At 39.7% G+C, this 21,308-nt stretch overlaps 1 protein-coding gene across 2 annotated transcripts in view; it reads left to right on the top strand.

Annotated features, from left to right (window-relative positions):
• The window catches only part of ARHGEF9 (Cdc42 guanine nucleotide exchange factor 9), a 147,627-nt gene that overhangs the window by 55,064 nt on the left and 71,255 nt on the right, over window positions 1–21,308 (top strand). For both annotated transcript variants that reach the window (XM_063083176.1, XM_063083177.1), the window contains 2 exons: window positions 11,384–11,575; window positions 20,932–21,111. In XM_063083176.1, coding sequence (XP_062939246.1) covers window positions 11,384–11,575; window positions 20,932–21,111 — 372 coding nt within the window. The remainder of the gene's footprint in view (window positions 1–11,383; window positions 11,576–20,931; window positions 21,112–21,308) is intronic.

Below are 21,308 nucleotides of genomic sequence, written 5' to 3'. Positions count from 1 at the left end.
TATGTGAGGGAAAAATGGGATAGCAAGACACCAAATTGTCTTTTAAGGGGAGAGTAATAAGAATTATATCTTAATCTTAAAATTGGACCAGCAAACCTAGACTCCAACTATAAGGGGATCCAAAATAATTAAAAGGAAGAGCATAATTCCAAGTAGTGTTGGAATGAAGTACTAAATTTTGTGGTCCCCAATTTTCCAATGTAATATTATTAAGTAATGTCTTTTTGGAAAATTAATGGAATGGCAAGAGACCCAGTTTAAATCTCCACCGTCTTCTATGGAAATCCAGCGATGGGAACAGATAGGAATATTAGGCTTAGGATGATATTTTCCATTATGAAAACTCCTGGAACTCCAGCAGTTGAAATAAAAAGTTGATGTTTTAATGCTAAAAGTCGATATGGATTTTTTATTATATAATTCATATAACATTGAGGAGAGAAAGGAATACATAAATTATTATTTGTCCAATTAGGTGTAATACAAATGGGCAATTTGTCAGTGAGGAAATACCAATCATGGGCAAGTTTATGCCATCCTGCATTGTATCCTAAATTATAGCAGGATTGTCCACATTCTTCAAGAGGGCCTGAGGGAGGGAGCCCGATTCCTCCCGTGTGAGCACTATCATTACATGAGAGAGGCGGCTCATGATCCACCCAGGTAAGCAGATCAAAAATAGGAGGATTCAGTATATGTGTCTGTCCAATAAACATGAGTACTTACAATTGAGGAAAAAAAGCATAGAAAAAGTTAACAAGACTAATATTGCCTTAGATCCTCTTGAGTTAATAGTTACATGAGAAAGGATGGCCAGAAACAAATTTTCCAGTGTTGGAGGAGTGCCTGTTCTTTGAATTGGGGCTTCTGTTTGACTAATGAGACATTTTCATCAAACCCAGGTTGGTTTGGAGCTTGTTGTCATTACTGGCAGGTTGATGTAGGTTGGAGTAGCGGTGGTTGTTGGCATCATCATCACGGGTGGTCTGATGTGTACCATTCCCAGTGGGATGAATTGAGGTGTGATGATGAGGTGTTGAAACTCTGGGGTCAGATTTGATTCTTTGTTTGGTCTGGGGTTCCATGTGATATGGTTTGACAGCCCTAGCAGGGATCCACAGTGGGCCTGTGGGTGACAGAGTGGAAGCACACCCTCTTCCCCACATTGTGGTCCTGTTGGCAGGTGGTGGTATAAAACCAAGGGTTTAGGTTTCTTTTCAGGAGGGATAAAGTGTCATTCTGTGGCAGTTAATTTTTGAGAATTTCAGTTGAAAAAAATTTAGTGTAAACAGAGCCTTAAAGATCTTTTCAGGAGGGGCCATTCCTATATCTATATTACCCCTCCTTTGTTTATTTAATTGAGATTTAAGAAGGCCATTAGCTCTTTCAACAATGTCTGGCCAATGGGGTTATATGAAATTCCTGTGACATGTTTAATGTTCCAGTTGTCACAGAATAATTGAAAGACTTTGGAGGTGTATGCTTGTCCATTATCTATTTTACTCTGACTTGGAATTCCCATGGTGACAAAGACAGAAAGACAATGTTTTTTTTAACATTTTTAACAGTTTCTCCTGTTTGGACAGTAGCATGAATAAGACCAGAGTAAGTATCAATAACAACATGTAAATATTTAAGACATCCAAAGGGGCATAATGAGTGACATCCATTTGCCAAATTTCATTACTTTTTATTCTTTGAGGATTAACTCCTCCCGGGAAATTAGATTTAGAAAACCTTTGACAATTGGGACAAGCACAATGTCTTGAGCTTGTCTGTAAGAGAGCTGATGCATGTTAGCCAAAGCTCATGCACCTTTATGAAAAAACTGATGAGAACCAATAGCCTTTTGTAGAACATTATTATACATAACAAAGTGATCAGCCATATCATTTCCAGTTGATAAAAGGCCAGGGAGAACAGAATGAGAACATATGTGAGTTACATAGAAAGGATGATATCTTTTTTGAGTAAGTTTTTGTAAATGTTGAAACATTTCAAATAAAAGAAAACCATTTCCCTCATGGATAGATGCATCTTGAATAACTTGTAAGGCCTCAACTACATAGGCAGTGTCAGCCACTAAATTAAGTGGCTGAGTGGAAAAATGTTGTAAAGCTGCAATAGCAGCAGCCAATTCAGCCCTTTGGGTGGACTTATGATGAATAGTAACAAAATGTTTCCAGATTCCCTGTTCCTGCCATGTTATAGATCCCTTTCCTGATCTGCTGGAACTGTCAATAAACACAGTTAGTGCTTGAGGGAGAGGAGCAGGGGCTAAGCAGGATTTAATTGTATAGGCAATAATTGAAGTCCTTGTAAGATTTTATCATGGGGCAATGAGAACTGTACCTTACCAGCAAAATCAGCCATAGTTATCTGCAAAGACTCTGATTGTTCAAAGGAAGTGCAAAAATCAGTTTTAGAAAGACCAGGGTTGAGAATATCAGGATCATACCCAGAAAGTACTTGACAATGGTGTCTTCCTCTAGTGAGTAAATGAATACGTTGTTCTAATTTACTATATAGTTTCTTTTTTTGTTGATGGGGTAAGAAAATCCATTCAATGACTCCTATGTGAGGAAGAAATTGGGACTATGTGGGGTATTTAAAATAATGAAATGAATGGCTTGAGATTTAACAATGCATGTTAATTGTCTGGAATGTTAAAAGGACTCAATCTGTTTTAATTCTAATTTTGCTTCTTCAGATAAATAACGAGGGGGAGACAAATCAGGGTCTCCCTTTAAGGTATTAAACAAATGTTGTAATTGATAAGTAGGAATACCCATGGAAGGATGGAGCCATTTAATAATATGGTCAAGTAATTTTTGTAAATCATTTAGAGTAAAAGGCTGCTGAATATGAAAAGCTATATTTTGTGGTTGTATGTTTCTCTGAGTGATCAAAAAACCAAGGCATTTCCAAGGCTCCTTTTTTTTGACTTTTATATGGAGCTATTTGTAAACCAGCAATATTAACTTGTTTGATTAAATGTAAATAAATTTGTGATAACAGTTCTGGATTGTCATGAGCAATAAGAATATCATCCATATAATGATAAATAAGAGCAGTTGGAAACTTTTCACAAGTGGGTTGAATAGCTTGATCCACGAAGTCTTGACAAATAGTAGGGCTATTAATCATTCCTTGAGGGAGAACATTCCATTGATATCTTTGAGCAGGTGCTCCTGCATTAATGCTAGGAAGGGTGAAGGCAAACTTTTCTTTGTCTTCTGGGTGTAAATGTATGGTAAAAAAGCAATCTTTTAGATCTATGATAATTAGATGATAATTGTTAGGAATGAGGGCTGGATTAGGGAGCCCAGGCTGTAGTGCCCCCATGGGAAGAATGTGGGCATTAATTTTTCTTGAATCATGTAATAATCTCCATTTTCCTGACTTTTTAGGAATGCAAAATATAGGAGTATTCCAGGGACTATGTGATGGCTCTAAATGTCCCAATTGTAACTGTTGTTTGACAAGTAAAGTAGCTTGATTTAATTTCTCCCCTTTAAGAGGCCACTGCTCCACGCAAACCCGAGGACCAGGGGTCCATTGTAGTTTGAGTGGTGGGAGTGAGGCAGTGGCCATCATGATAAATTTGAAGGAAATGTCCCAATATAAACATCCCACTGAGTAAGGAGGTCTCGATTCTAGAACATAAGGCATAATGGAGGCAGTTTGTCCCTCGGGGCCCATATACAACAAAAGATTTTTACTTTGATAAGGGATTTTGGACCCGCCTAATCCAGTAAGTTCAATTGGTGAAGAAGTTATTTTCCATAATGGATTCCAATCCTTTTTAGCAATTACAGTAACGTCAGCCCCCGAATCTTCCAATCCTGTAATTAACTTTTGTTCAACAGATAATGTCAACAGTGGCTGAGCATTATCTAATCTTTGTATCCAAAATGCATCAGGAGAAGCAACAGGTTGAAGTTTAGATTTTGTTTCAGGAAACAAAGAGGACAAGAGAACAAGTTGAGCTATTTGAGAACGTTTAGGAATTACATGATGTCCTGAACTAGTTATCATAACATGAATTGGTCCCAGGTTATTAGGTGGAATTAGTTCTGAAATAATTTGTATGCCATTTATAGAGTATTTTGGATTGCCCAGTATAATACCAGGGGCATTGAAAGGTAATGGACCAGAGAAATTTGTTGTGCCTAATTTTACTTGTCCTGCTTCATCTAAGATAACATCTTTTGTTAAGGTCAAATTAACAATTGTCTGATCATTTATTTGAAGTCTGGGGGAGGAAAATTGTCCTGGGGAGGAGTCCAGACTTGTACCTGAGCATTGGGAATTTGACTCCTCTTGTTTATTGTGGCATGGGAGTGGGCCCCCTCTTGCTCGTTTCCCAAAATAGGATTGCCTTCTATATCAAATTTAGATCTGCATTGACTTGGCCAATGGAATCCTTTTTTACATTTAGGACATTTTTGTTTTGGTTTAGTTTGTTCCATTTTTTCTTCTTTGCAATCCTTTTGAAAATGACCATCCTTTCCACATTTAAAACGTTTTTTTAGATTGGAGAGCCACAGCAAGAACTTGGGCTTTATAGGTTTCAGTTCCCACATTTTGTCAGGCTCTAATCATATAAGCAAGAGTGGAACTTTTATTTTTCATTGGAAAGAGGACCTTTTGGCAATCTTCATTAGCATTGTCAAAAGCTAATTGTAGTGAAAGTACTTGGGTTCCCTGAGCATTGTCAGTTTGTCTAGTTATGGCGTCTTGGAGACGATTAATAAAATCTATATAAGGCTCAGTGGGACCCTGTCTAATCGTAATGAAAGATTTAGTGGGAGTATTTGTTTCAGGAATTTTGTTTCAAGCCTTTATGGCTGCACGAGTTGTTTGGTCAAGTACTTGTTGAGAAAGTAAAGCCTGTGCCTGAGGTGTTATAAAATCTTCTTCCCCAAATAACATGTCCATACTAATTTGAACATCATTTCTTGAATTTTTGAGTGAAATTGCATGTAAGGCTTCCCGATATTCTTGTAGCCATACAGTGTATTATTTAGCAGTAACTAAAACAAATTTGCAATCCCACCAACAGTGTGAGAGGGTTCCCCTTTCTCCACATCCTCACCAGCATTTGTTATTCTCTGTCTTTTTTATAATAGCCAGTCTGATTGGGGTAAGGTGATATCTCAAAGTGGTTTTGATTTGCGTTTGCTTGATGATTAATGGTGGTGAGCATTTTTTCATATACCTGTTGGCCATTTGTATGTCTTACTTTGAGAAATGTCTATTCAGGTCCTTTGCCCATTTTTTAATTGGATTATTTGGGTTTTTTGCTGTAAAGTTGTTTGAGTTCTTTGTATATTCTGGATATTAATCCTGTGTCAGATGTGTAGTTTGCAAATATTTTCTCCCATTCTGTAGGTTGTCTTTTCACACTGTTGATTGTTTCCTTTGCTGTGCAGAAGCTTTTTAGTTTGATATAATCCCTTTTGTCTATTTCTTTTGTTGCCTGTACTTTTGGGATCTTATTCATAAAGTCTTTGCCCAGTCCTACTTCCTGAATTGTTTCCCCTATATTTTCTTTCAGTAGTTTTATAGTTTCTTTTCTTACATATAAGTCTTTAATCCATTTTGAGTTGATTTTGGTTTAGGGCAAAGAGGAATTACAGGTCTAGTTTGATTCTTTTACATATGAATGTCCAGTTTTCCCAGGATGACTATTGAAGAGACCATCCTTTCCCCAATGTATGTTCCTGTTGCCCTTGTCAAAGATCAATTGGTTTTAAGTATGTGGATTGATTTCTGGGTTCTCTGTTCTGTTAAATTGGTCTGAGTATGGAGTATGTCTGTTTTTATGCTGGTATCATGCATCATGCCGTTTTGGTTGCTATAGCTTTGAACTATAATTTGAAGTCAGGTAGTGTTATGCCTCAGGCTTCATTTCCCCCCCCCCCCCTTAGGATTGCTTTGGCTATTTCAGGTCTTTTGTTGTTCCATGTGATTGTTAGGATTTTTTTTTTTTTTTCTGTGAAGAATGTCATTGGTATTTTGATCAGGATTGCATTGAATCTATAGATCATTTTGGGTAGTATGGAAATTTTCACAATGTTAATTCTTCCAATCCAAGGGCATGGAATGTCTTTCCACCTTTTTGTGTCCTCTTCAATTTCTTTCAACAGTGTTTCGTAGTTCTCATTGTAGAGCTCTTTCACTTCCTTGGTTAAATTGATTCCTAGGTATTTTATGTTTTTTGGTGACTATTGTAAATGGGCTTGCTTTCTTGATTTCTTTTTCTGCTAGTTCGTTATTAGAGTATAAAACTACTACTGATTTTTTTGTGTTGATTTTGTATCCTGTAACCTTACTAAGATAGTTTATCAACTCTAAGAGTTTTTTGTTAAGTCTTTAGGTTTTTCTGTATATAGGATCATGTCATTTGCAAACAGGGACAGTTTGACTTCCATCTTTTCTAATCTGGATGCCCCTTATTTTTCTCTCTTGCCTAATTGCTCTGGCTAATACTTCCAATACTATGTTAAATAGGAGTGTTGAGAGTGGGCATCTTCGTCTTGTTCCTGTTCTTAAGGGAAAAGCTTTCAGCATTTTCCTACTCAGGATCTTATTGGAAGTGAGTTTGTCATATATTGCTTTTATTGTATTGAGATACTTTCCTTCTGTACCTAATTTGCTGAGGGTCTTTATCCTGAACTGATGTCGTATTTTGTCAAATGCTTTTTCTACATCTATTGAGATAATCATATGTTTTTTGTCCTTGATTTTGTTGGTGAGATGTATCACATTTATTGGCTTGTGTATGTTGAACCATTTTTGTATACCTGGGATAAATCCCACTTGATCATGGTGTGTAATTTTTTTGATGTCTTGCTGTATTCTGATTGCTAATATTTTGTTGAGGACTTTTGCATCTATGTTCATCAGAGATATTAGCATGTAGTTTTCTTTTTTTCTTGTGTCTTTGGTTTTGGTGTCAGGGTGATGCTGGCCTCATAGAATGGGTTTGGGAGAATGGTCTGTGTTTCAGGTTCTTGGAATAGTTTGAAGAGAATTGATATTAGTTCTTCCTTAAAGGTCTGGTAGAATTTAGCAGTAAAGCCGTCCAGTCATGGGTCTTTCTTTGTTGGGAGACTGCTGATTAATGCTTTAGTCTCATTGCTTGTTATTGGTCTGTTCAGGTTTTATATGACTTCTTGGTTCAGTCTTGGTAGTTTGTATATGTACAGAAATTTATCTATTTCCTCTGTATTTTCAAATTTGTTGGTGTATAGTTGTTTATAATAGTCTTTAATGATTCTTTGTGTTTCTGTGGTATTGGTCGTAATGTTTCCTTTTTCATTTCTGATTTTTTGTTATTTAGTTCTTTTCTGCTCTTTTTTGAGTTTGTATAGCTAATGATGTGTCCATTTTGCTTATCTTAAAAACAAATTTTTGTTTCATTAGTCTTTTGTATCATTTTGGGGGTCTCTATTTTATTTAGTTCTGCTCTGATCTTGCTTATTTCCATCTACTAATTTTGGAATTGGATTGTTCTTATTTTTCTAGTTCTTTGATGTGTAGCATTAGGTTGTTCATTTGAAATATTTCTGTTCTTTTGATGTAAGTGTTTATTGCAATAAACTTCCCTCTTAGTACTGCTTTTGAAGTATCCCACAGGTTTTTGTATAGATGTATCTTCATTTCCATTAGCTTCAAGAAAGTTTTTGATTTCCTGTTTTCTTTCTTCTTGGACCCATAGGTCATTCAGGAGCATGTTGTTTAATTTCCATGTATTCATATAGTTTCCAGAGTTTTGCTTGTTATTGATTTCTAGTTTTAATCTGTCATAGTCTAGAAAAATACTTGGAATGATTTCAGATTTTTTAAATTTGCTGAGACTTGATTTGTAACCTAACATGTGGTCTATCCCAGAGAATGCTGAATGTACTGATGAGAAGAATGTGTATTCTGTAGTTGTTGGATGAAATGTTCTGTAGATATCTGCTAGGTCCAATTGCTCTAAGGTGTAGTTTAAATCCTGTGTCTCTCTATTGGTTTTTTACCTAGATGACCTGTCCAGTGCTGACAGAGGGGTGTTCAGGACCCCTACTATTATCATATTGGGGTCTATCTCTTTCTTTAAGTATAATAGTGTTTGCTTTATATATCTGGGTGCACCAGTTTTGGGTACATACATATTTATGGTTGTTATGTCTTCTTACTCGATAGATCTCTTTATCATTACATAGTGGCCATCTTTGTCTCTTTTTATGGTTTTATTTAAAGTCTATTTTATCTGATATGAGAATAGCTACTCCTGCTCATTTTTGGTTCCCATTTGCATGGTATATCATTTTCTATCCCTTCACCGTTAGTCTGTTTGTGTCTTTACAGGTGGGGTGAGTCTCTTTGTGACAGCATAGAGTTGGGTCTAGCTTTTTAATCCAGTCTGTCTGTCTGTATCTTTAAGTGGGGAGTTTAATCCATTTACATTTAGGGTTGTTATTGAAAGGTATTATCTTACTCTTGGCATTTTATTGGTTTTCATTTGAAGTTTTCAATGATCTTTTGTTCCTTTGCTCCCCTTTTATTGTTTGTGTTTGATGTTTGTTGGTTTTCTGAGGTGGTAAGATTTAGTTTGTTTCTCTTTCTCCTTTGCATTTTTCTTCTACCAGTGGGTTTTTTTCTTTATTGTGTATTCATGGTAGTGATTATTGTTTTTCAGAGTCCAGATTTAGGACTCCTGTGAGGATTTCTTCCAGGACTAGTTGGGTGTTGGTGAACTCCCATAGTTTTTGTTTGTCTGAGAAATACACTATTTCTACCTCATTTCTGATAGATAGCCTTGCTGGGTGTACTATTTTTGATGGCACTTTTTCTTCTAGTATTTTGAATATATCATCCCATTTTCTTCTGGCTTGTAGAGTTTCTGTTGAGAAGTCTGCTGTTAGTCTGATTGGGTGACTTAACACTTTTCTCTTGATGCTTTTAGGATTCTCTTTGTCTTTGAGCTTTGCCAGTTTGACTATAATGTGTCTTGGAGAGAATCTTCTTGGTTTGAATCTGTTTGGGAGTCTTTGAGCCTCCTTGATCTGAAAGTCTATGTCTCTCACTGTTCCTGGGAAGTTTTCTGTAATGATTTCATTGAATAGGTTTTTCCTATTCAGTGCTCTTTCCTTTCTCCTCCCTTTCTGCATCACCCATGATTTGAATGTTTGTGCATTTAAAGTTGTCTGCTAGTTCTCTTAGATTTTCTTCATTATTTTAGTTTTTTTCCTTTTTTTTTTTTTTTTTTTGGTCCACCTGGGTTATTTTGAAAAGACCACCTCTGAGATCTGAAAATCTATCTTCTGCTTGCTCTAACCTGCTGCTTAAGCTCTCCATTGTGGTTTTTATTTCATTGTGTGAATCTTTCAGTTCCAGGAGTTCTGCTACATTCTTTTTTGTTTGTTTGTTTTAACATAACTAATTTCTTTGTAAGTTTCCTCCTTCATATTGTGGATATTTTTTTCTTGTATCATTATGTTGTCTGAATCTTCTAGTCTCTCACTGAGTCTCCTTATGATTGTTGCTCAGGATTCCTTTTCAATCATTTCAAGGGTTTCCTACTCTATGGGGTCAGGTACTTGAGAATTACTATATTCCTTTGGTGGTGTCATATTTTCTTGTTTTTTCATATTTCTGGTATCTTTACATTGATGTCTGGTCATCTGGTAGAGCAGGTGCTTCTTTTCCTCTGGAGTGGGCTATGAGGAGAGAGACTTCCTCCTGTTTTTCCAGTCTCCTTTCGTGACTCTCCTGTATCAATGCAATCAAGTGGGCCACAGGCGCTGCACAGTTTGCTGCTGTGGTATTGAGCTGCCCTTGCAGCAGCAGTGGCTGTGGCAGTGACTGTGGTGGGCCCCTTTTGCAGAGTGGTGCTTTTGGTGTGTTTCTGCCTTCTCCCAGGTGGGTAGTGCTGCACACAGCTCCAGCCTAGGTTCCCAGGTGTCCTCTTGCCTTCTGCTATGCAGGGTGTTCTGCCCGCAGCTCCTGCCTTCTTCTGGGTGGTGGGGGCTGCCTTCAGCTCCTGCCTAGGTCCCTTCTGTCAGGCAGTGGGGGCTGCCTGTGGCTCGTGCGTAGGTCCCCAGGCATTCTCCTGCCTTCTGCTGATCTTCAGCCTCTTAAGGTAGGAATGTGTAAAATGCTACATAGTAGGGAGGAGAAATATGGAGAATTGATTAAAGCTGTTGAGACAGCTGGCAAGCTTCTCCTTGGCTAATCACCCTTGACAGATTTTTGCCAGTCTGCCTACGGATCCCACCCTTTTTTTTCTCCCTGCCACCATGGTTTTTTCTCTTCCTAGGACTGTGGTGAAATTGGCCATCTCCTTTATTCAAGCTAACTCAGCCAAGATCCAGAGACACCTCACCTAGGCTTCCCAGTGGAGGTTTTTTCAGCTTCCCTCTGCCTTATTGATTTGGAAAAGACAGTCTCAACCTTTACCAACTGTATCCATTTTTGACAATTCTAATAATTCTCAGCGCACCTTGGTCCAAGCTCTTTCCTTCTCTTTTCCTGTTTCCCTTGGAGCCAGAGGCACAAAGATGCTAACACACAATGTTCAAGAGAATAGGCCCTTGAGTCAGACTTCTTGGTTTTTATCCCAGCTCCTCTGCTTCCTAACTCTATGATGCGAGACAAATTCCTTAACTTCTGAGAATGTCAGTCTCCTCTTCTGTGAAATGGTGGTAATAACGGTATCTTCCCAGCAGGACTGAATGCAGCATATTGAAAGCTCCTGGCATAGTGGCTGCTGTATGTTAAGTACTCAATTAATAGCTGTTGCTATTACATGCTGGGATAATATTCTGCCATTCCCACACCAACCTTGAGGAGGTAGAGATCTCTACATGTCTGAGGAATTTTACTGTCAAATTTTGATGATTATTTGTATATCATTTGGTGCACATTAACACTGAAAGTCCTTTTTTTGAGATGCCCACTCCAGCATTCAACTTTGGTCTCCATACTCATAGGCATTTACGTGCTGTGATTTGACAGTAATCCACATGTGACACTCAAGATGTATACCTTAACCTTTTTTTTTTTTTTTGATTCAGCTGTGCTGTCTAGATGTGCTCCAGCATGAACAAATTTTGCTTGCCGTCACTTCTCCTCTTCTGAGAACTTCTTAGCCAAGAAGGCTCACGGAGATGATTTAGGCCCCCATACCCCATTCTCCAGTTTATAAATAGGTCACCAGAGATCTAGAGAAAATTAGACCCATGTCCAGAGCCAGCAACTCACCCTACAACCAGGTCTGGCTCTGGTTGAAAGCTCTCTGAATACTGGAAATATTTATCCTTTCTCTACTTGGCTGGAAACTCCTCATGAGAAGGAAGCTAACCCATTATTCTTCTACCTGCTTCCATAGCTCTGGGTGAACCAGGAGGATGGGGTGGAGGAAGGACCCAGTGATGTGCAGAACGGGCACCTGGACCCCACCTCAGACTGCCTCTGTCTGGGCCGGCCACTACAGAACCGGGACCAGATGCGGGCCAACGTCATCAATGAGATCATGAGCACTGAGCGTCACTACATCAAGCACCTCAAGGACATCTGTGAGGTAGCTATGATATGGGGCTTGTGGGTACATGCAGGTTGGGTTGGAGGGGTACTTCCATGAAGAACCAACAACCCTCCTGGGCCTTGCCTGTGACAGTCCCAAGATGTTGAAAAGGACAACTGGACTGGCCTCCCAGATTCTACTCAATGAGGTGTAGCTGCTTCTTAGGTTTCTCAGTCTCTCTGTTTCTCATTTTCTCTGTCTAACTTTCATATTCATTAATTCATATCCCCTGAATCTCTATCCTTATCCTTTGTTTCTGATCCAGTTGCTGTCACCCCATGTAAGGGCCTAACTTCACTCATTAAAGCAAAGCACATCTCCCTCCAAGCCAGTGATTCATAGACTTTAATGTGTACCAGAGTCACTGGAGGAGCTTGTTAAGCTTGGAGATCCCAGCCCCTCACCTCTGCCTCCCAAGCTGTGAATTATTAGTCAAGGGTAAGGCATAAGCATCTCTAAGCTTAACAAGTATCCATGGTGATGCTGATGCTGCTGGTCCTCCTCCCTCACTTGGAAGGCACTGGTTGTGGGTTTCAGCAGAAAATAGCTTGGGGAGAGCAATCTACAGGAGATGAAGGTGGGATGGTCAAGCCTTGGCTCTTTTAGTATGTCAGTTTGCCCCCCAGGAGCTGCATCTCTATATTCCCTAACCTCATCCCTTTTATCTCTCTGTCCTAAGTAAAGATGAGAGCCTTTTTCCTCACACTCTCTTGAGCTCAGTAGAGGCAAGTTGGCATTTTCAAAGGGCATTTTACTAAACAATAAGGGAACACCAAAGGGAAGTAGAGAAAAGAATATTTTTTAAAAGAAACACACACATACACAAAATTATAGCTTTCTTCTTGACCAAGAGAAATCTATGCTTTGAATCTTTTTGTCTCCTTCCTCCCAGAGCAGGGTTTAGGCCCTACTTTCTGTCTCCTGACCCGGGGCCCACTCTGGGATCAGTAGTACAGCTATAACACTTTTCAAAGTTCTCGTTTCTGTAGAGCAGTGCTGCCCGGTAGAACTTCCTGCAATGATGAAGATGTTCTGTGTCTGCACTTTTCAATATAGTAGCCACTAGCCAGCCATTTATGGCTGTTGAGCATTTCAAATGCTTGTGGCTAGTGTGACTGAAAAATGGAATTTTAAATCTTAAATCTTTAAATCATGTAACTGATGGCAACCACATTAAACAGTGCAGCTCTGTAAAGACCAAGGCCAAGGACTGTGGACCTTAACTTTCTTCACCTCATCTCATTTTCTTACCCCTCCTTATATCCCCCTTCATAAGGCTGTAAGATAGGATGAAAAGAACAAGGGAACTCGGGACATGAAGTATTGGCTTTCACATCCTAATTTAGTCACTAATTAAAGCTGGAGGAGCATTGCTACAAAATGATAGCCATATTACAGTGTCAAAGGGTCTATAATAAAAGTAAGTACAATCTGTACTTCACTTGGTAGCTGAGGGATCCTCTCAGGACCTGAGTCAGGTCATATTACTCCTCTGCTCAAAACTTTCCAATGACTCACCATTTCTTCCTGAGTAAAAGACAACTTTCTCATTATTACTTATGAGGCCCTGTGTGGTCAATACCTACTTACTTCTGTGACTTCATCTCCTGATCTTTCCCCTGTGCTCTCACTACTTCAGCCACACTGGCTTCTTGCTGTTCCTTTAATATGGCTGACATGTTCCCCTCTCAGAGCCTTTTCACTGGTCTTTCCTTCTGGCTAAAGCACTCCTCCCCAGATATCTACATGGCTCTCTTTCTCACCTCCAAGTCTTTGCTCAAATATTATATTCTGCTTGAGACTTCCCTGACCATTCTACTTAAAATCGTAACCTTGCACTGCCTCTCCTCCTTCTCTGCTTTGTTTTTCTCCATTACACTTATCACTCTCTGACATATTATGTATTTTATTTATATATTTTGTTTATTGTCTATCTCCCCTACTAGAATGTAAATTCCATGAGGAGCAAGGATTTTTATCTGTTGATTTACTGATGTATCCTTCTAGTACAATGCCTGGCACATAGTAGATGCTCAATAAATATTGCTTAAAGTTAGAATTAAATATAATTTCTCACACACATATGACTTTGGCAAAGTACATTCACATTGTATGTCACTTAATCTCCACAAAGGGCAGAGGTTGTTATTGTTATTCCTATTTTCTAAATCAACAGACTGAGCCTCTAACAAGCAAAATTATTTTCCCAGAGTTCCCAGGCACTGGCCCAGTGGGAGTCCTTTAGTCTTAGAAGGATCGTCTCTTCCCAGCTCCCAAACATCCTAGCCTCTTCCTGCAGGACAGCAATGGAAGTACTTGTCTCTCCAGAAGGGGGAGTGCTCTGATCCTGATTTGAGAACTTGCTCAATCCTGCCAAGTCAGTCAGAGTTTTGGTTGGTGATCTGATCTGCTGATTCCTTATTTCTCCACTGTTCTTGGTGCTGAAATTAAGAGTTTAAATGGGTACTACCTCTTTGTCCCATCCTGCAACCACAGATGTCAAAGGGAGGTGGAGAAAGCTGTGTGTAGCTGGGCCAGAAGTGTGTATCTGGGCCAGAAGTCCTGGGTTGTGTTACCTCTAAACTAGCAGCTATGATGAGCAAATGGTTTATCAGAAAGAATACCAGACTTAGAATTGGGAGTCCCAGGTCCAGGTCCCACGTTGGTCACTGACTGGCTAGGGAACCTCAGGCAAGTCTTTTCCTCCCTAGGCCTTGTTCCCCATTTCATTTGTATGATGCTTTTAAGTGATGCCTGGCTGTTACTTTCTCTGGTTCTGTAAGATGTAGATATGCCCTCATTAGCGAGAGCTGTGGTAGTGAGCCAGGTTACTTCTGCATTTTCTCCCTCTCCCTCCTTGGTACCCATGGAGGCATGTCTTACTCAAGGATGAATGTGTTAACATTGCATAATCTACCCCTTCTGTAGGTTAAGGGAGAGCTCTAAACACTTCTCACTCTTATACTTCTTATACTCGTTGAAGGAGAAACGGGGACACTGTATTCAGTATAGAAAAAAGTCACACATCTATTAGAGAATAGAGAGTCTTATTTTATTTTATTTTTTACTCCTGGGAGCAGAAAGTGCTTTACAAACATTTAAGCCACAACACCTTCATTTTACAACTGAAGAAGTAGGAAATAAAGTGATTTTTATTAAAGTTGTTCAATGAGATCAGTAAAAGATCTTTTTTAATGAGTTCTCTGCAGAAGACCACATTCTTCTTTCTAAATCCACACAGTCCTTGATTTAGTTCTAGACCACCTTGACCAACAATTGGTGGTATTGCCTCTTGTAACATTACAATTAGGGAAATGCATATTACAATTAGGGAAATTGAGGCACAGGGCAAGCAGAGCTAAAGATGCCTTATAAAGCTGTCTTGTCTGTCTCTCTTGAGGAAGGCAGTCTCAGTCATCCCATATCTGGGAAAAAAATTCTGTCCTCATATGTCTCCAGAGAAGCTGGCCTAGCTTTTCTCAGTCATCTGTCTTAGTGTCTCATATCCTTCATCATCAAGAAGTTATTTCTTAGGTCTAATCAAGCTTATCATGCTGTAGCTTCAAGTCACTTCCATTTGATATGTTTAAGCCTGAGTTGTTTTTTTTTTTTTTTAAACTTATTAGCCATTTCATTTTCCCTTTATGTAAATTACCTATCCCGGTACTTCCCAATTGTCTTTACATCTCAGAACACATAGAAAATGATAAATTGTATAAAATGGTAATACTTGTATAGCATACTAAAGCAAAGGATGAGGCAGCTAGTCAGCCTAAAATGACCAGCCAGGGATTTCTGCCTGCCCTAGGCCCTACCTGTGTATACCACCTGGACACTCCTGTTCCTATCTTTTGCCCCTTTTACTGTAGTTTCTCATATTTTTCTTGTTGATTTACAGGAATTCTTTGTATATTTCAAATATTAATTCTTGTCTGTTTTCCCTGTTGCAAATATCTTCTTCCAGTCATCCTACTCTTGTTTTTTTATGGTTTTATTTTATTTGAAGAAATGGTTTTCTGGACCAAAAAGTGGAAGAAGGAAAAAAAAGAAAACCACCAGTTTGAACATCCTTCTTCTAACTTAACTTTTGTCATCATTAGTTTAATAAGAACTAGTCATTTTGCATTTATTCAACAAATATTTACTGAGTAGCAACTATATGCCAGGTATTGTACTAAACTTAAGGATACAGCTGTGAATAAGACAACTATGATCATTATCCCTTAATTTTCTTAAAATCATCTTCAAGATGTCAGTCAGATCTCCTCTCAGACCTCAGGCTTCCAGGCAAAAAAATTATATGAAACCCCTAGAAAGCCTGAGCTGAAAGGGGCTGTGGAAGTTTTTTCTGATGTCTTCGTTTTAGAGATGGAGACAATCAAGTCTAGACTTGTAGGGCCCATCCCTAAAGGGTTCCCCAAACCTTAGGTGATCCAGAGGCTCTTTGGTCCATCCTATTTCCCAGCTGTCTTTAAGATCTTCCCTGGAGATCTTGGCTATGATTTATATCCCATATGAAGGCAGTACTTATAGATTAATGCACTGGATCTAGACTTCTAGATCAGTCTTCGCGGTTTTAAGAACAAAGTGAAATGGATGGGCAACCTTCCTTGGCTGTTACCATAGCAGTGCCAGGGCTGATTCATGCCAATTGGGACAGATTTGATAACACACACAGTACTCTTAGCTATTCTGTGGCTGTCTTCCCACCCATGCCCACTTTACTTCTAGGAGGCAGAGGTGAGGCTCTGAGAAACTGCCTCTTTGAATCAGTTCACACCTAGTGCCATAGCACCCTATTCTGTCTTACTATTTAGTTGGGGTCAGAGGGTATTTGAAGCATGCCTAACAGTAAGAACCACAGACTCCTTCTGTTTGCTCTGCCTTGTGACAGGCCTTCAGAGGGCCCCTAAGTCTTCTCCAGAACAAACAGACTTGATTCCTTGCACCGTTCTTTATGGCGATGTTTTGCAGGCCCCTCCCTACCCTGGTCATTCCTCTCTGGCTGTGTACTATTTTCTTGATGTTCCTCTGAAAAGAGCAGGTGGAGGGGCTCAGAATTGAATGATGTACTCCTGCAGTGGTGAGACTACCTTCCAATTACCTCTCAATCTGTTTCTTTTCTTTTTTTTCTAACTTAAAATGGCATTAGGTTTTTTGGCAGTCACATTTTGCTGCCAGCTCATCTTAAACTTACATACCCTCAAGAGTGAGTGAATGCAAAGAGCCAAGTATTGACTGACCCCTAAGCCAAACCTCTGTTCATCACCACTGTGGAAAATTTGATAGTCATCAGGCCAGTCAAGAGAAGGAGATAATACAAAAAAGCAAGACTCCAGGGAACTCGTCATCTCTCATGGCCTTTCTTCTCCCAGAAGCCTGGGTAGTTGTGTGGTATAGGGGTTAAAGGTGACATTTTGAGGTTCTCCAGCTACTCTCATATTCTTATGTCGCACCCCTTATTTCCTTGATAAGGGCAATTTCTGTCTATTATTTGTAATCCTTTCAGCAGGTCATGCATCTTAAACACTATGGCTGGAGGAGATTTTGAGAAGATATTGGATTCCCCCCACCGCATTTCCTTGATAATATTGCACTCAAGGCTGCCTTCCTGTAGCTGTATTTTCTTTTGTTTACGCTCTCTGGCAAAGACTTTTTTTCCCTTTTTTAATCATGACGACAATTTAAAAAATAGCATTAGAAGAGGCTTAAAAATAGGAACAAAATCAATCAGAATCTACGAAATATAACAGAATTGTTTGCACTTTTGCATAATTCCTTCAAATCTGTCTCTATGTATATGTATTTAGAGTTGTAATCATAGTGATATATAATTTCATGTCCTGCTTTTTAACATTATATCCAAACACATTTTCATGTTTCTACACAGTCTTCCTAATCATTTTAACGGCTGTATAGTATTCCATTGAGTTAAGTGTACCAGAATATTTATTTACACTCTAGCATCAGCTTTAAAAACAATGGTTGATAAAACACTCTAGGGTTCCATCATCCTGTGGGCAGTTACATTCTTCCTAATATATAGCTTAATTAACATACATAATCTAATAGAAAATGATTTCCTTGACAATGGCAATGAACAAGCATATTTGGGGAATTAGGAAGCTGGACTGACATCTCCATCTATTCTCTTCCAGGGACCACTTTTTCCTTTTTCATTTCTGTAACATTCCATGATGAAGTTGAGCTTTAGCATCCTTGTTGCATTTTGGGGATTTCATGGTGTTTGGTTCCTTCCCTAAGACCTTTCAAATGGGAGCAGTGGATAAAACTATTATTTCTTGAACTGGCTTCCTAGGGGATGAATGAGCTGTCCAGGCTGGCTTCTTTTCTCTCCCAGTGTGGTGACTAACCAGTACCTACTGTTTACTCAAGAGTGACACACCGAATGTGACATTGTTACCAAGTTTTTCCCCCAGCTTTGTGCCCATACCTACTGTAGGGAGAAAAAGTAGGAGTAGGGTGAGGAAGCCTGTTTCTCGCTTAATATTAAGATGATATACTCACTGCTCTCCCTGCTCCGTTGTAGTTAAAGACACTTCCATAGGTGGTAGGGTGTGTGTGTGAGAGAGAAACAGACACATAGATGGACCAAGACCTGAGAGTTACATATTAGGCAAGGAGGGACCTACAGGAGTTTATTGCCTCTCTCACTATTAGCCAAGGAAAGCTTTCTAGGGAGATAGAATTAGGGGAGCTACTTTAGTAAAAGGAGTGGAGCCAAAATGATATTCTGGGAATAGAGGACATTTTCTTCCTATTTAAGAGTTGGATATGAAAGTGTAAAGCTAGGGCTTACGGACCCCTCAAGTTTGTTGCACAGACTGGGTCACAAATCCTCCACACGCAGGTCTGGGAGCTAGGTAATAGAAAAAATAAAGGTCCTGGGAGCCGTGGATATAGAAAAATGAATGGGTTTTATTCAGATCTAGGAACAACTGGCCTAGTGTCTTCTCTGAGAGTTCTGAGAAGCACTGTGGATCAGAGCTGTTAGTCTTTTATACTTAAGTCCGTAACCCTGGACACCTGGGTGCCCATATGCAATTACATTAAGTAGTAACAAGGAACACTTGAGGATATTTACAGCAAATACTCAGCAAGATTCTAAACATCTGAGGGTCCCTGACCATTTTCCTATATTTTCCCAACAGAAAGAGTGTAGGAAATCTTGAGCATGCCAGGCAATGAAGGCAGAGCATTAGTTAAATAGATGTCAACATAGGCACAGACTTAATTTGCAAACTGTTATGGGGCATCTACTAATTAATGGTTGAATTGTAGGGGGATAAGAGATAAGGGAAGTGAAATTGGGGTGAGGGTTGGTAAAGGACATTGAGAGCAGGGATGAGGATCTTTTTGGAGTATGCCCCAATGACTTCATTGGCAGCTGTGTTAGGGGAGACAAAGTGAGGGTAGTGACAGGGCCACATGTGGTAGTAAATCAGTCACTACAACACTCCTTATCAGGGGCTCAACACTTAAGAAAGGTATTAAGAAAACTGCACTTAGCTTTTATATGAAAGAAAGTGACTATAATTCATTCTCACTGAGAACATATTTACATGCTAATGATTTCTAATGAGGACAGTAGCCATCATTTTAAAAATCCACACCAGTAGGCTTAGAATGGAAGACCTAGTTTAGATTGTGGCTTTTTTTGCCCAGACTTAGTGTGTTCTGAGTTTGGCTATGTGACCTCAGTGCTGTCTTATCAGACCTAGAATCTTTGTACGCCTTCTTCTCTTTCATCAGTGGCTAGCTGATTAATTCATCTGTTTATTCACAAATGTGTCCTAAACACCTACCTGGTTAGAAATACCATGCCTAGGCACTCATGCTGGCTGACTGGCTGGTTGAGCTCATCCAAATGATCTCTTCTGGCCAGCTACCTTAGATAGCTGAGACATTTGCTTTAAGAAATGGTTTGGGTTTTTGTCAATTCCTGTTCCCTGGTCTGTGGGTATTTTGTTTTTACTTCCAGTTCTGTGTTGGATTATTTGCTGTTCCTACCACTTAAACTCTGCACTGGAACTAATTTGTTGTCCTTTGCTTACTTCTAAAATGGGGGAACTTCCTGTAGGGACCAGCACTTGAGCTCTGTGGTTGAGCTAAATTGTTGTTTTGCTGCTGATTCCCTGGGGAAGGCTTTTTGTGCAGCTCAGGTCTTAGTGGTTGACTTTATAGGTACTTCTGTCTCTCCTGAGATCCAGTACACCTGGGTTGTGTAGAAACTCTGTTCTGGGCCTGAATCTTTTTGGCAAATTGCACTCCCTGCAGTTCTATGTTCCTGACCAGTCTCCACTGAGTGGTCCTGCACTGATTGGGGGGCAGATCAGCTATCCTTGCTGTGCCCCAGTGTTCTCCCAGTGGGCCCATCTCCACCACTGCTCACACTCCAAACACTTCCCATGGGACAGGCCATGCACCCGTCCCTGGTGATGACTCACTGGCCTCTGAGTGGCTCCATTTTTAGAGTTGTTGTCACTCCTCACTTCTGTGTGGGTCCACAGGAACCCTATTAGTGGTCTTGTTGGCCTGGGGGCAACCAAGGCCCTCTTCTCCCCTGCAGTCTCCAAGCAGCTTCATCCAAAGGGCACAGCTGCAGCTTTTGCCAGCTCCTGCTCTGTGCGCTCAGCAGCTCCAGCCTTGAAGTGGCTGGGGCTTGAAAAGATTGAGCAGTTCTTTCTTTCTCTTGTCATGGCTTCTCCTGCCTTCATGCACTCCACAGATCTCTCCTTCTCTTCCCCTGATCTTTAGTGGCCCCAGCTTGGCTGTCATTTCTTTTTAATAGTTGTAAATTGTTTGATTTGTGGGAGAGAGTGATGCTGATGACCATCTATTCTGCCATCTTGACCAGAAGCCAATTCCTGTTCCCTTACAGGAAGTTTTCCTGCCTTGGCCTCTGTTGCCAAATTATTGTCAATGTTATTAGGACCTTTTGGGCTGATCCTATAAAGAATAGAACTTTAGAGATATGAATGGACCCAGCTAAATCAATAGCTACAAAAACAAGTGAAAACGCTTGTATTCATGCAGCTTCTGGGAAAGAGCCCTTTGACTTTTGGGGTCCTTGTCATAGAGAAGGGTGGAAAAAGCCCTACACTCTGGAGTCTTTGCAATCTGAAGAACTTTTCTGGAGATCCAGCTTTCCTAATTACTCACTGGTAGAGTGGCTTCCTTCTCTAAACCTCAGTTAACTCATATGAAAAATGGAAATGATTATTTTCTGCCTACTTTATGGAACTGAAATGCAGCTCCCAAGTGTTTAGGAAGTGGTAAAGACCTCTGGGAGTGGGGAACATCCTTAGCCTGGGCTTTTCCTTTGTCTGCAGGGCTACCTGAAGCAGTGCCGGAAAAGAAGAGACATGTTCAGTGATGAACAACTGAAGGTAATCTTTGGGAACATTGAAGACATCTACAGGTTTCAGATGGGCTTCGTGAGAGACCTGGAGAAACAGTACAACAATGATGACCCCCACCTCAGTGAGATAGGACCCTGCTTCCTAGAGCACGTAAGCATTCTATCCTTTTGGGGAGGATTTTTTTTTTTTTGAGGATCTATTTTATTTTATCTTATCAGTATACAATGTAGTTGATTTTCATGTCCCTTTACCAATTCTTCTCTCCCAACTCCCACCCATCAACATCATATGTGTTCACTTGTCTTAACAAGTTCAAGGAATTGTGATTGTATATGGAAAGTATCTCA

The sequence above is a fragment of the Cynocephalus volans genome, chromosome X (assembly GCF_027409185.1).
Source record: "Cynocephalus volans isolate mCynVol1 chromosome X, mCynVol1.pri, whole genome shotgun sequence".
NCBI lineage: Eukaryota > Metazoa > Chordata > Mammalia > Dermoptera > Cynocephalidae > Cynocephalus > Cynocephalus volans.
This window is presented reverse-complemented; position numbering and strand designations above follow the sequence as displayed.